General features: G+C 36.5%; 1 protein-coding gene across 15 annotated transcripts in view; it reads right to left on the bottom strand.

Annotated features, from left to right (window-relative positions):
* SKAP2 (src kinase associated phosphoprotein 2) overlaps positions 1-13,977 on the bottom strand; it is a 218,836-nt gene that overhangs the window by 72,361 nt on the left and 132,498 nt on the right. For 14 of the 15 annotated variants that reach the window (XR_009215509.1, XR_009215510.1, XR_009215512.1 and 11 more), the window contains 2 exons: positions 10,450-10,527; positions 9,362-9,445 (listed from right to left, as the gene is read on the bottom strand). Coding sequence is in view for 1 of the 15 variants with exons in the window: in XM_032758872.2 (XP_032614763.1) it covers positions 9,362-9,445; positions 10,450-10,527 (162 nt within the window). In the remaining 14 variants the exon portion in view is untranslated. Of the gene's footprint in view, positions 1-9,361; positions 9,446-9,650; positions 9,707-10,449; positions 10,528-13,977 lie in introns of those variants that run through there. The other variant, XR_009215514.1, reaches the window with a different exon arrangement.

Below are 13,977 nucleotides of genomic sequence, written 5' to 3'. Positions count from 1 at the left end.
AGGGACAAAAGGGAGTATGATAAATATGGAGGGCTGACAAAAATACAACATAAGAAAAATGGGTTTTCTGGAAGAAGAGTAATAAATAAATGCCAATAACCAAAGACATAATATAACAAAAGAAAACTTCATTCCGTCTATGAAAGACCTAACTTTGCAGAACAAAAGGTGCTGTTGTTTAACCAAGTAAAAATAATAAAAAGAAACTAATATCTAGACCTATCCAACTGATTGTTTGTATTTGAGGATAAACAATTATATAAACATCCAAGTCAGGTAGGGATATGGGCCCAGAAAGGTTGACGAGAACAGAGGAACTCACAACTCTTTCTAATAGCTTTTGCAGAACCATAACCATAAAGTAGCCATATCTCCAATTAGCCAATACAGGACAGGAAGTTCAAGACGTGAAATGGGCAAACATGGCTGTAAGACAACACTGTTCTTCTCCTTTCACATTAGTTTCTCTTCTGGAGAGGGAAATTTCATCATTATATGGTAAGTCATAAGAATTTACATATAGATTAGTTCCACAATGCTTTTTGGGATAGTTTCAAGGATACTTGTTAACAAAATTATCAAAAATAGTAAAATGCCAATCATATAGGAAATAAAGCTATAAAGTCCATTTACCCAGCACTGTGAAAGACTAATATTTTATCTAGGTGAACTTCACAAATAGCAAAAGCTTATTCCTTTAAGTGCCAAAACTTTTAAAAATATTAATCATTGTGATGGAAAGCTTTCTAAAATATATACTTCCCTAACTTTTCAAACAAGTCTTTTAAACATAACATTGTTTTCTTAACATAGTATCATTTTGAGTATTAGTTTTTATAACACACTGATGCCTTCAGAATTTTTGAGGTGTTTGTTCCTCTATTACATTTCTCTCAGCTTCTGTTTCACACTTTAACCTAACCTCTATCATGCTGTTTGAATGTAATGTCTACAGAACTGAAGGCTGCCAGGAAAAACTAGATAATGAAATCTATTATATCAGTAACTTAATTTTACACAATCCTAATTCAGCAGGTTCAAGGTAAAAAGCAGTTGGCTCTGACTTCCTACAAAACAAAATGCATAAGGCTAATAAGAGCAATTTCCTTCTACTTTTTCACTGGCGTTTAGGTTTACAGCTGTGTTCTGGGGTTTTTTTAAGCTGTCAAAAAGACAACTCACATTTACTGAGCTTCTATATGTCAAGAACTTAATAGAACATATCTCATATACACCTGGTAATAATTCTAAGCAATAGAAGAGACATATTATATTCCCAGCACTGATGGGAAAACAAACTTAAACCAATTTGCTCACGGTCACACAAATAGTAAACAGTAAAAGCCAGGACCCTAGGAAAGTCTGGTTCTAAAGCCTTGCTTTTTCAGCCATTTCACACTGTTTTCTAAAAAGGTGTTTCTCAAAGTATATTTTAAGAATCACCTATGTTAGAATCATCTTGGATGCCTGTTAACACAGAATTGGCTACCACTCTGCATTTGCTATATAGGAATCTCTGTGGGTGAGTCTAGGAAACCAAATTTTTAGCAAGCACCCCAGGTGATTTTGATACACACTACAACCACTGTCCTCAATACAACGTGAAATATACAAAATCACAGTAGAGAAGATAAATGTTATTTTGCATTTCGTCCTACAACTTAGGTCAAACTTTCTCAGCTTTCTTTATGGGTTCCTCCACCTCTGCCTATCTCTTAAAAAGCTATGATGCGTTGTTCTAAGTCTTGCTCTCTTCTTACATTACACTCTCCCTGGGCAATCTCATCTAATTCCAAGAATTAAATTCCTATCGATATACTTGTGACTCATGATTCTCTACTTTTAGTTCATTTTCAAAACTGTATATCCAAATCTTCATCTGCTCACTATATATGTTTCATTTCTCAAATGTCCTATGGGCTCATTGAATAGAAAGTGCCCACAATGGAGATCATCTTATCCCCATTCCCAACACTTGTGATGCCAACAACTGTGATATTTCTTTTTTTTTTTTTTTTTTTTTGAGACAGAGTCTTGCTCTTTCACTCAGGCTGGAGTGCAGTGGCGCAATCTCGGCTCACTGCAGGCTCCGCCCCCCGGGGTTCATGCCATTCTCCTGCCTCAGCCTCCCGCGTAGCTGGGACTACAGGCGCCCTCCACCTCACCCGGCTAATTTTTTGTATTTTTAGTGGAGACGGGGTTTCACCATGTTAGCCAGGATGGTCTCGATCTCCTGACCTCGTGATCTGCCCGCCTCGGCCTCCCAAAGTGCTGGGATTACAGGCGTGAGCCACCACGCCCGGCCAGTGATATTTCTTGTTGTATCCCCCATCTCAATAAATGGCACCTCCATTAATTCAAGCTCCCAAACCAGAAAACTGGGCACCATTTTTTATTTTGGCCTTACCTTCACCAACCGCCCCGACGTTACCCCCTACACTCCAATGCCACCTACCAAAATCTAAACAGACCTTCTATTTTTCTGGCAAATATACTTGCTTTCTCTCTTCTTCATTGGCTCTCAGAAAAATATGCTTAAAACACCAACCACTCTCATACCATTTTAAATATAGCATAAATATTGCAACCAAATAATTCCAAATCTTTTGGCATCCCTACAAGTTACGGACATTTATTATTTGGGGCTCCCCAGCATCCATGCATCTTCCCTATTTTAATTCCAAGATTGTCAGGGATAGGGCTTAGTTTTCCACCACAGAAGCTGAAGGGAGGTGGATTTTCCCTGTTCCAACTTAATCAAAGTGGATGCTCCAGACTGGAACCTAAATCTCAAGTAAGTAACAAAAGGATCAAGAGAGGGTTCAGAATCCATTCTGGTGGCAATGGCACTCACTGACTGATGGCAGTGCATGGTGGCAACATCACATGTCCTGGCTTGGCAAGGCCCAAGCCAGCAGTGTGTCCCAATAAGATTTTTCATGGATTATGCTCAAGATCCAGCCCCCTTACCTACCTTAGTTCTTGCTTGCTTGCTGAGCCTGTGTGCAGCATTCTTAGCAATTCTGAGAGCTGATATTTTCCTAATAATTTCCCTTTCTGCATAAACAAAGTTGGTTTCTGATGCTTATACCAAGAACACTAACTTGGCACAAATAGCTAGCAAACAAAAATATGAAATGTGTTCAGCAATATCTACTACTTATATTTAAGAAGGCCTTTTCCCCTCAGTGAATAACTTATTTCCACAAGTATTAATACTCATTAGTAGGGAAAAGAAAAATATGCCCATCAATACTAGACCTTGCCACTAAATTTTATCAAACTGATTAGCAAGATGCTCCAGCTCCTCAGTTAAAGATATATGAACATTCTCCTTTGGTTTATACAGCTTGCAGATGCCAATGCTCAATCAGCCACTTGAAATATATCTCTGGGGTTTTGTGTAGAAGTGAGACTAGATATCAAACCAACAACATTCGTGGTCATCAGACCCTTAGTAAAACTTAGTTTGTACCTGACTATTTCTGCATGTTGATGAAATCCTACTAAACATCAGATGTACATTTTAACTTCTATATACTGTTAGAGGGTCTCTTAGCCATAAAGGCAGAAAATAAAGGCATAGCTTTAATTTAATGTTTGTAATCCCAGCTACTCAGGAGGCCGAGGCAGAAAAATCACTTGAACCCGGGAGGCGGAGGTTGCAGTGTGCCGAGATCATGCCACTGCACTCCAGCCTGGGCAACAGAGTGAGACCCCGTCTCAAAAAAAAAAAAAAAAAGTTTATTGTGATAAGTTTTAAAGTTAATACTTTCATATCAAAGACCCAAAAGTCTATAAAATTGCAATAATTTCTGATAAAAATAGAATTAATGGTTCCTATTTCTTAAGGAATAAAGATATTCTTCACATACCAGATGGAAACAGAATTGCAATTAAAATTTTTTAAATATCAGAATTCACTTACACATTTTACATATATCATCTTGATATAATTATAAAATTATATAATTATAAAATGACAGGATTTGTTTCTGTCAAATGAATCAGAAGAAAAAAGATAAGCTTTTAAGGCTTTCTATTAAGTTGTTGTTACAAAACAACAGAACTTTTAATTATACAAATATAAGTACTGTCACTATAACATATTCAAAACAATATTAAAAGAAATATGATGCTTTTTCAACATCAAAATATATTTTATAATTTTCAAACTTCAAAGAGAACATATATGTCCTCCTTTTTTCCTATCAATGGTGAAGTTGTGGAGAAGGGGAGAGCAGGGAGGTCAATTTCAATGAAAAATTTCATTTCTCTGCCAAGTTCTGAAAGTTTTGTTATCTTAAATTCTCCATATTAAGCCCAATTTTCTACTGACTTTTATTATAGATTGAAAAGATATTACAATGAAAAAATTAAAACCACATGATGTAAGAAATAACCTTTGAATGACTTTGTAGATCAGGGCTACTTGTAGCTCCCATTTACTAGACGGTGCTAGTGTATTCTTTAATCAGGTTTCAGCAAAAGCCCTGAGAGGAGGTACTAAGAACTGACAACCCCCTCCTTAAAAATGGGGAGAGACTAGGTTCATATCATAATGTTGATTCAAGATCATATAGAAGATAAACAGAAAAAAGGGAAATAAAACACAATAGTTTAGAACAGGTTCCTAAATGGGCCATCACTTATGGGCACCTTGGAGGAGTTGGTAATAATCATCAAGTTGTAGAAAAAGCATAACTTTGGAGGCAGAGAGATCTGCATTAAATCCTCGCTCTGCCTCTCAACAGCCCTGTGTTGACCTCTCTTGTTTAGACTACTTTGAAATCCTGCTAAATGGTCCTGTTGACCCAGACTCTATCCATCCCAATCCATTCTCCATAATCCTATTACAATTACTTCCTAAAAACCAAATCTGGTCATACAATCCTCTGCTTAAAGGTCATAAATAAATAAAATAAAATCTTTAGCAAGGCCCTTATTCTCAGAAGGTTCTTATCAACCTGGTCTAATTCACTTCTTTAGCCTTACGTGCTCCTTCCCCTCACTCACTCTAAGCTCCAGCCTTCATTCCATCTTTGATCCCATCCACAGTCTTTCGCAACTCAGAAAATCTGCTATTCCCTTACCTGGAAAGCCCATTTTACCCTTCTTCCCTGTCTTAGTCTGTTTATGCTGCTATAACACCCAAAACTGGAAAATTTATAAACAACAGAAATTTATTTCTCACAGTTCTGGGAGCTGGGAAGTCCAAGATCAAGGCACCAGCAGGGTCAGTGCCTAGTGAGGGCTGCTCTCTGCTTCAAGATGCCACCTTGTTGCTGCATTCCCCAGAAGAGTTGAATGCTGTACCGTCACATGGCGGAAAGGCAAAAGAGGGGTTCCACAGCTCTCTCTAGCCTTTTTTATAGAGATATATTCCATTCTTGAGGGTAAAGCCCTCATGCCTTAATCACCTCCCAAAAGCCCCAGCTCTTAATACAATATCCTTGGGAGTTAATTTCCAACATATGAATTTTGGAGGTACACATATATTCACACCATAGCATTCAACCAACAAACTCCTACTCATTCTTTCAGGCCCAGTGAAGTGTTCTCTCCACCAGGACATCTTCCCTAACTTCCCTAGGCAATTAGTTTTACCTTATTTAAATTACTTACTGTACGGCACTGAAATGGTCAGTTTACCTGCCCAGCTCCCTCCTCCAACCCCACAGCATCCTTCCCTCTCTCACTGATATCCACAAAACCCAAACTGTGAGCACCTCTAAGGATCTTTGGATCCTCAGTGCCTACTAGCTAACAAGTGCCTGAAAAAATATTTATCAAATTTAGAAAAAGAATGAGTAAGTGAATGAATGAATGAATGACTTGAAGGACATCTGAACATCTAGGACCTAAGAATTTTGATGAATAAGACTCATGACAATCAAAGGAAAAGGAAGGAGATGAAAGGATGAATAAGATTTCATAAGGTGTTAAAACATATACTATATGTATTTGTTACTTAAGGGTCCCAAATGGCTATAAATAATAAATACAGACAATATTTATTGGTACAATGGTAAGTGCATTATTTACCCAACAGGTTGGAACTACTCTTTCTAAGCCACTACTATCTTGATAGGTCAATATGTTTTTTGGCACACACAATATGGTAGAATATGTGAACTATGTATCTGTCAAACAGTAACAAAGCACACTTTAACCTAGTAAGTGGTGTCAACTCCTTCTGTGCCTTATAATCCATTTATCTAAATCCTACTTAGTTGGAGGATTATAGTTCTCATATATCTAGATATGAGTTCTTCCCATTAGGTAAATGGTTCACACATACAGTAAACAAGGCTATAAAAAATCGTATCTAATTTCACAAAAGAAAAAAATTATTTGACATATTTTCCTGGTAAGAAAAAGATATAAAGGAAGGAAATCAGGATCATGACAAACAAGTAATTAAAAACTGCTTAAAGATAGATCTTTTTTTGGAGTCCCTTAAAAGAGAGGAACTGGCTAAGAATTTCAAAGGAAACCGCCAGTAGAAAAAAGAACCACTAGAAACAAATCTAAAATTTCACTGGAAACAGGAGGCTGCAAAGTAAAAGGGAAAAATTTAAGGAAATACAGGCCACATCTTCAAACATCAACATGAAAAAAGAATGCTAAAATGGTAATTTTTTTAAAGTGGAAATGTCAGAGGCATTTAAACCAGTGCAACTCCATCTTGAATAGGGGCTGAGTAAAATAAGGCTTTGGCCTATGGGGGCTGCATTCCCAGGAGGTTAGGCATTCTTAGTCACAGGATGAGATAGGAGGTTGGCACAAGGTACAGATCACAAAGACCTTGCTAATAAAAGGACGCAGGAAAGCAACTGGCTAAAACCCACCAAAATCAAGATGGTGATGAAAATGACCTTTGGTTTTCCTCACTGCTCATTATATGCTAATTATAATGCATTAGCATGCTAAAGGACACTCCCACCAGTGCCATGATAGTTTACAAATGCCATGGCAACATCAGGAAGTTGCCCTATATGGTTTAAAAAGGGGAGAAACCCTCAGTTCTGAGAACTGCCAACCTCTTTTCAGGAAAACTCGTGAATAATCCACTGCCTGTTTAGCATATAATCAAGAAGTAACAATAAGTGTAAGCAGCTGAGCAGCCTATGCTCTGCTTTGCCTATGGAGTAGTGATTCTTTTGTTTTTTTACTTTCTTAATAAACTTGCTTTCACTTCCCTCTATGGATTGGCCTCAAATTCTTTCTTGCATGAGATCCAAGAACCCTCTCCTGGGGTCTGGATCAAGACCCCTTTCCAGTAACAGAAATGACAGAAAGGGCTAAATGGATCACAAAGTAGTTAAAATGCAAATTACAAACAATGTTACTACCATTAGGTCTCATCAAATAAGAATAAAAATGAACTCAGGAATTCAAGATTGCAGTAAGCTATGATGGCACCACTGCACTCCAGCTTGGGTGACAGAGTGAGGCCCCCGCATCTCTAAAAAGAAAAAAAAAAGGAATGTAACTAATATCTAAATAACTCTAACTAAAATGTTTTCATTGAATATGTTAGTGTTTGAAGTAAATATTAATACGTTTTGGGTTTTGAGGAAACTCTTGCTAATCTTTGACCTAACCATTGTTATACGCCAGTCAGGACTAGAAATGGAGGAAACACTGACATTAGTATTCATTGATTCTTAAAGAAATTAGAAATGAGAAGCCTAATTGAATCAAAGTCACAAGGATCTGAAATCTCCCTCCCCTGGTCTGGTGAAAAAGAGGATATTTTGTGGAAGGTAGTATCTTGATCTAAATTCACAATATCATACAAAACTATATTTCTGTGATCTATGATAATCATAACTGAACTTGGACTCTAAATTTTCTGACCTGCTTCACTACTGACCCTTAGCAGAAGAAAGAAAGATGCTTGTTTATAGCTGTTTACAGTTTACACTTCACTGATGCCATTACTACATTTGAACATACTGTAAATCAGTGATGGAATGCAAACTAGCTACTAAATTAATAAATTTGTTAATCTCATTAGCCAAAAGGTAAGAACAACTTCCAGCATTATGTAAGTATTTCAGACTTATCTGAAATACGACAATCTTACCTGCATGTTTTTAGAACAGGGGAAAAAAACTCTAAAAACTATAAATAACGTCAAATAAAACATAAATTTCCAAACAACATTGATAACAATTCCACAGGAAAGCTTACATTCAGTGATACTTTTGCCTTTTTCTTCTTAAAGTGTCCTGTCTGGAAATGAACATTATCTATTTTGATACAACCTTTACTTCATAATATTCAACTCCTAGCCTGTTTTCCCTAGAATAAAACAAAACTCAGAAAGCTTACAATGTTTAAATTTCATTATTTGGTGGCTTTATTTGTTCAAATAACAAACTTAAAATTATGTGAACTACAACTGAGAGAATTTATTAATTAATGATGAAGTTGTAAAATGTATCCTATTATTTCTAAATTAATGTAGTGACAATAGTGGTTAAGAACATGGACTCTAACCATATTCTCTAGGTTAAAATCCCAAATTTGAGCTGCGTGCAGTGGTGTGCACCTGTAATCCCAGCTACCTGGGAGACTGAGACAGGAAGATCACTTGAGCCCAGGAGTTTAGGCTGCAAGGTGTGATGACTGCACCTGTGAACAGCCACGGCTCTCTAGCCTAGGCACCAAGACAAGACCCTGTTTCTAAAAACAAAGGAAAAACAAATTCCTGGATCTGCCATTTTCCAACTCTGTGACCTTGAACAAGTCACTTAACCTCTCTGTTCTCAGTTTTCCTAAAAGTCAAATTAATGGTGCTAATAATAGTACTTACAGAGTTATTGTGAGCTAAACAAGTTAACATAGCTAACGTACTTAGACAAAGTGCTTAGAACAGTGCCCAGTATATAGTAAATTCTATGTACGTGTTTGCTGTTATTCCTTAAATCTATAAAGGGAGCTCAGAAAGGTGCTGTTCATATTTAATTTTATCTAATTTTATTTTAAAATATTTAAGAAAAATAATCTGTTTTCTGCCATTGAAACTCTCACAACCCTATGTTCTTAACTTTTCCAGAAATTCTACAACAGTAGGCGGGATAATAAATATTCCCTAAGGTGAAAGGCCACACAGATTAAAGTTATTTTACTCTCTTTTCTAATTCAATACAACACAATTGTTTTAGCTCTGAGGGCATTCTGGTATTTGGAGCATTTGTCAAGTAATGAAATGAATCATAAATTAGATTATAATTGTTATAATTCTCAGTTATTATTTGTCTTCAGTTTATTCTGTAACCAAAAGAGGGGGAAGGGATGGCCAAAAAATTCTTATGCAATAGTAGTTGATATAATTGAACACCAACATTACCTTTATCACTTCCATAATAATAGAATACTGTTTTACTGAGAGCACACCACCGTTTCTGCCATTCAAATCCCAGAAAGCTGTGATCTACAATAAAGAAGGGAAAATGTAAGGCCATTTCCTTACTATAAAAGAAAAAGTTAATTAATATGATTTCTAAGATTCCTCTGAGCTCTAACATTGTGTGACTAATTTGTATCTTCTTTTCCAAGAGACAAAAAAGCCAAACAACAACAAACCAACAAAGCTAAAGGGAATAAAGTAAAGTAGCTATGGGGCTGCTATACTTAACGGGATCAACAGCATGGCTAACAAAGTTTTTTGACAGGGACAGTCAAAAAGGCATCTGACTATACAATCTTGAGATAATTGATTCATCTGGGTCTCATTTTCTCATCTGTTATAAATATAAAAAGAGGGGAGGAGCTAACCTAGATTATTTGTTATCTTTCAGTTTTAAAATTCAGCTAAGAAAGCTAAGAAAAGCAAAATGAAATATAAATAGAAAGGCCCAAAGGGACTACAAGAGAGATAAGCAGAATGGTAATGAAAAGACTGTCTGCTTTTCATTTCTCATATTGTAAAACCACCTCCATATTTCATTTCCATTAAATATTGGTGTTGAAAGAGTGAGACCATATGGTCACCTCCCAATTATCATAGCCAATGGAGAGGAACACTGAAATGAATAACAGACAATGGCAGACAAAATGCCAGGCTTGATCTGAACCATGCCAGTTTGGGCACAGGAGAACCTGCTGCTCAGCGCAGTGAGATACTGGTGAGAAATCCCACCTTTGAGAATACAGTCATGGCCTGCAGCTTTCCTTTGAGAGGCAGGAAACAGCTCCTGAATCATTTACAAATAACCGAGATTGACAACTAAAAACCTAACCTAATGTTTTCTTATTAAAAATTATTTAAAGCTAAGAGCTATATTGTGTGGTTTGGATAATGTCATCCAGATTTTCTTACAATCTTTAAACTCTTTAATCACCTAAAACGAATACTGCCTCCACATGTATACTACAAACATGTTCTATCTAAGGATGAAACTATTTTTACATTTTTCATTAGAACCTTAAGTTTACCTTTTCTGCGTTTTTCAAGGTAGCCAGCCTTTAGAACAAAAGAAAGGTCTTGTGCTGCAATTGGAGGAAACTGGGCTCCTATAAGAAGTTGGGGAGAGAAAAAAAAAAAAGCAGTGGGTAATCCATTTCAGAAAAAACAAGTGCCAGATCTCATTAGATTCAGTGTGCTTTTAATTACTGAAATTGTTTAAATCTAAGTCTATTAGCCTTGTTTCAGATCCATTCCCTAGATTAATCCCCTCTATTCCTCCTAAAAGTCTCAAAAGTAAAAAAAAAAAAAAAAAAAAAGTTCTGTACTCCTATATGTTAATATAGCCTCCCAAAATACAGGACTGAGAAACTATTATAAATAAATGCAATAAATCCCTGAAAGAGAGGTTAAGAATTTCAAATAAATCATAGCTTCTTTATATTTATATTGAATTAATTCTTTAAAAATTTCAATACATATTCACTCTTACCTGCATAATCCCTATTCCTACAAAGTAAAACATAAAATGCTTTTCCCCTAGAATCAAATGCTGAAACTTGTTTCTCTGAGCCCACAGCAAATACTCTCTGTGTTTGTATTCAGAGAAATCTTATGGACATTCCACTGAGTGAGTATGCTCTAGGTTTTTATAGGGCATTTAAGAGTCTAAAACTAGATAGATCTGATAAAACTATTATAAACAAATACTGGATCCCTAAAAAAAGTTTTTAAATCAAGCGAAAGTTAAGTTGATTAGAAATTGTATATTCACAGTCATGGATTATAGGTTACCCAATTTTACAAGTGTTCAATATTTTTATAAACGTCATTAGAAGTATAATAGTTATCTGCCGGGCGCAGTGGCTCATGCTTGTAATCCCAGCACTTTTGGAGGCCGAGGCGGGCGCATCACTTGAGGACAGGAGTTCGAGACCAGCCTGGCCAACATAGTGATACCTGGTCTCTACTAAAACTACAAAAGAAATTAGCCGGGCATCGTGGCGGGTGCCTGCAACCCCAGCTACTTGGGAGCTGACACAGGAGAATCACTCGAACCCAGGAGGTAGAGGTTGCAGTAAGCCAAGATCACGCCATTGCAATCCAGCCTGGGAAAAAAAAAAAGAAAAAAAAGAAAACAGAAAACAAAAGAAATATAATAGTTATCCTCAGCATTTTACTAGAACTCTAGCAAGTGAAAACAACCAATCAAAAGAAAGTTTGTATGGAATACATCCAGTGGAAATAGTTTCAGTACAACTTAGGATAGAAAATGTGTTTGAGTACAAACATGTAATTAGAACGAATAAGATCTAGTATTTGATAGCACAACAGAGTGACTATAGTCAACAATAATTTATTATACATTTTAAAATAACTAAGTGGCCGGGTGCAATGGCTCATACCTACAATCCCAGCACTTTGGGAGGCTAAGGAAGGAGGGTTGCTTGAGCCCAGGAGTTTGACACCAGCTTGGGTAACACAGTGAGACCCCCATCTCTACGGAAAATTTAAAAATAACTGGGTGTAGTGGTATACGTGCCTGCAGTCCCAGCCAGTGGAGGAGGAGGGTAGAGGTGGGGGGAAGGGGGTCTGAGGTGGGAGGATCCCCCAAGAGGTCAAGGCTGCAGTGAGCCATGATCATACCACTGCGCTCCAGCCTGGGTAATAGAGTGAGACCCCGTCTCTAAATAAATAAATAAATAAAATGAAATAACTAAACAAATATAATTGGATTCTTTGTAACACAAAGAAAGAATAAATGGTTGAGGTGATGGATACCTCATTTATCCTGATGTGATTATCATGCATTGTATGCCTGTATCAAAACATATAATATGCCCCATAAATTTGCCTATTATGTACCCACAAAAATTAAAAATTAAAAAAAAGAATGGGTTTGATAGGAAGTTTATTATATACAAACTCATCACCTAATTTTACCAGTTTTTTTTTTTTAATACCATGGGGATTCACAGTAGTGACAAAGTCATGGATATTTTTTCTTAAGAAATAAAGCTTAAAATTAGAGCACTAGTTTCAGCTCCTTGGTGGATCAATTTCACCCAGTAAACACAACACAGTATCATTAAAACATACTTAAAATAGAGCCCTGATTTTGAAATGTATATGAAATTTTAGGGAAAGTCAGTGTACATATCTTAATAGCTGTTCAATAAGTATATCCAGTTTATTTTTTTCAAAATAAACTTGGTACATATAAAGGTATAAATTATTTATTATAGTATTTTGTACATAAAACAAAAATTACAAACAGAAATCTTATCTATGTAAAGAAGTCCTGGTCAACCACTAAACTAAAGTGGATAATTGTGGTATGATTTCGTCTCATTAAGGGGTAGTCCCACAACCCTCTCACTTCCATTGGGCATAATAAATACTCTTTACATAAGGAATGGATGTTCACAAAATCTTAAGAAGAAAAGTTAAATTATTCCGAAAAGAAATGGGTAACTTTAGCATAGGTTTCAACTCTAAAATGTTACTGGTCAAAAAGGAGACAGAGAGAGATGGGAAGAAGGGAGAAGGGAGAGGAAGTGGGAGAAAAGGAGAAGGGAAATTAGAATGTACTAGCGTTCAATATACACATAGCCTGAGTCTTTTGCTTTAAGAAAAATGTTGACTAAATTTCCACCTGATACATCACAATAAAATTTGATGTCATAAGCAATACTTGTTCTGAATTCTAAATTCATGTTTCTAATATAAAATCTTTGATTTTTTCCCTGGGGAGTGGGGGAGTACTTTTTTTTTTAACTGAAATTTCATTTTTCTTAACCTTTATTGCTGTTTGTCCAATATCCAGGATTTGCTTAATAGCCATGTGAATTCTTTAAAACACAAAAGTACACTAATAGCAATCCCTGTAAATACTTTAGATTTTTAAATTTTCAGAAGAACCATTTGGTTTATATATCACCATGAGCATATGGACAATACTTTCTGATGGCAGGGATGGAAAATGTTATAATATATAAAAAAGTAGTAATTTCCTTTTAAAAAATATGAATTCGCGCCGGGCGCGGTGGCTCACGCTTGTAATCCCAGCACTTTGGGAGGCCGAGGCGGGTGGATCACAAGATCAGGAGATCGAGACCATGGTGAAACCCTGTCTCTACTAAAAATACAAAAAATTAGCCGGGCGTGGTGGCGGGCGCCTGTAGTCCCAGCTACTAGGAGAGGCTGAGGCAGGAGAATGGCATGAACCCGGGAGGCGGAGCTTGCAGTGAGCCGAGATCGTGCCAGTGTACTCCAGCCTGGGTGACAGAGCAAGACTCCGTCTCCAAAAAAAAAAAACTTATGAATTCTCGTATCATTTAGACCTCATATCACTATACCTACAATGATTAACGCTATTGACATTTAGGAAGATTCAGATTGGTACAAAGAAACAAGACTATAAAAATACAGGCATAATGATACATGAAGAAAAGGAAATTAAGGCTAATGTAAGCCTATCTGCCAGGCAACAACAAACAGCTGCCACATGTTTGCCATACACCACAATTACGTTATCTCACTATGCAACACAGCCAATT

The sequence above is a fragment of the Hylobates moloch genome, unplaced genomic scaffold, assembly GCF_009828535.3.
Source record: "Hylobates moloch isolate HMO894 unplaced genomic scaffold, HMol_V3 SCAFFOLD_1, whole genome shotgun sequence".
In the NCBI taxonomy this organism is placed as follows: domain Eukaryota; kingdom Metazoa; phylum Chordata; class Mammalia; order Primates; family Hylobatidae; genus Hylobates; species Hylobates moloch.
This window is presented reverse-complemented; position numbering and strand designations above follow the sequence as displayed.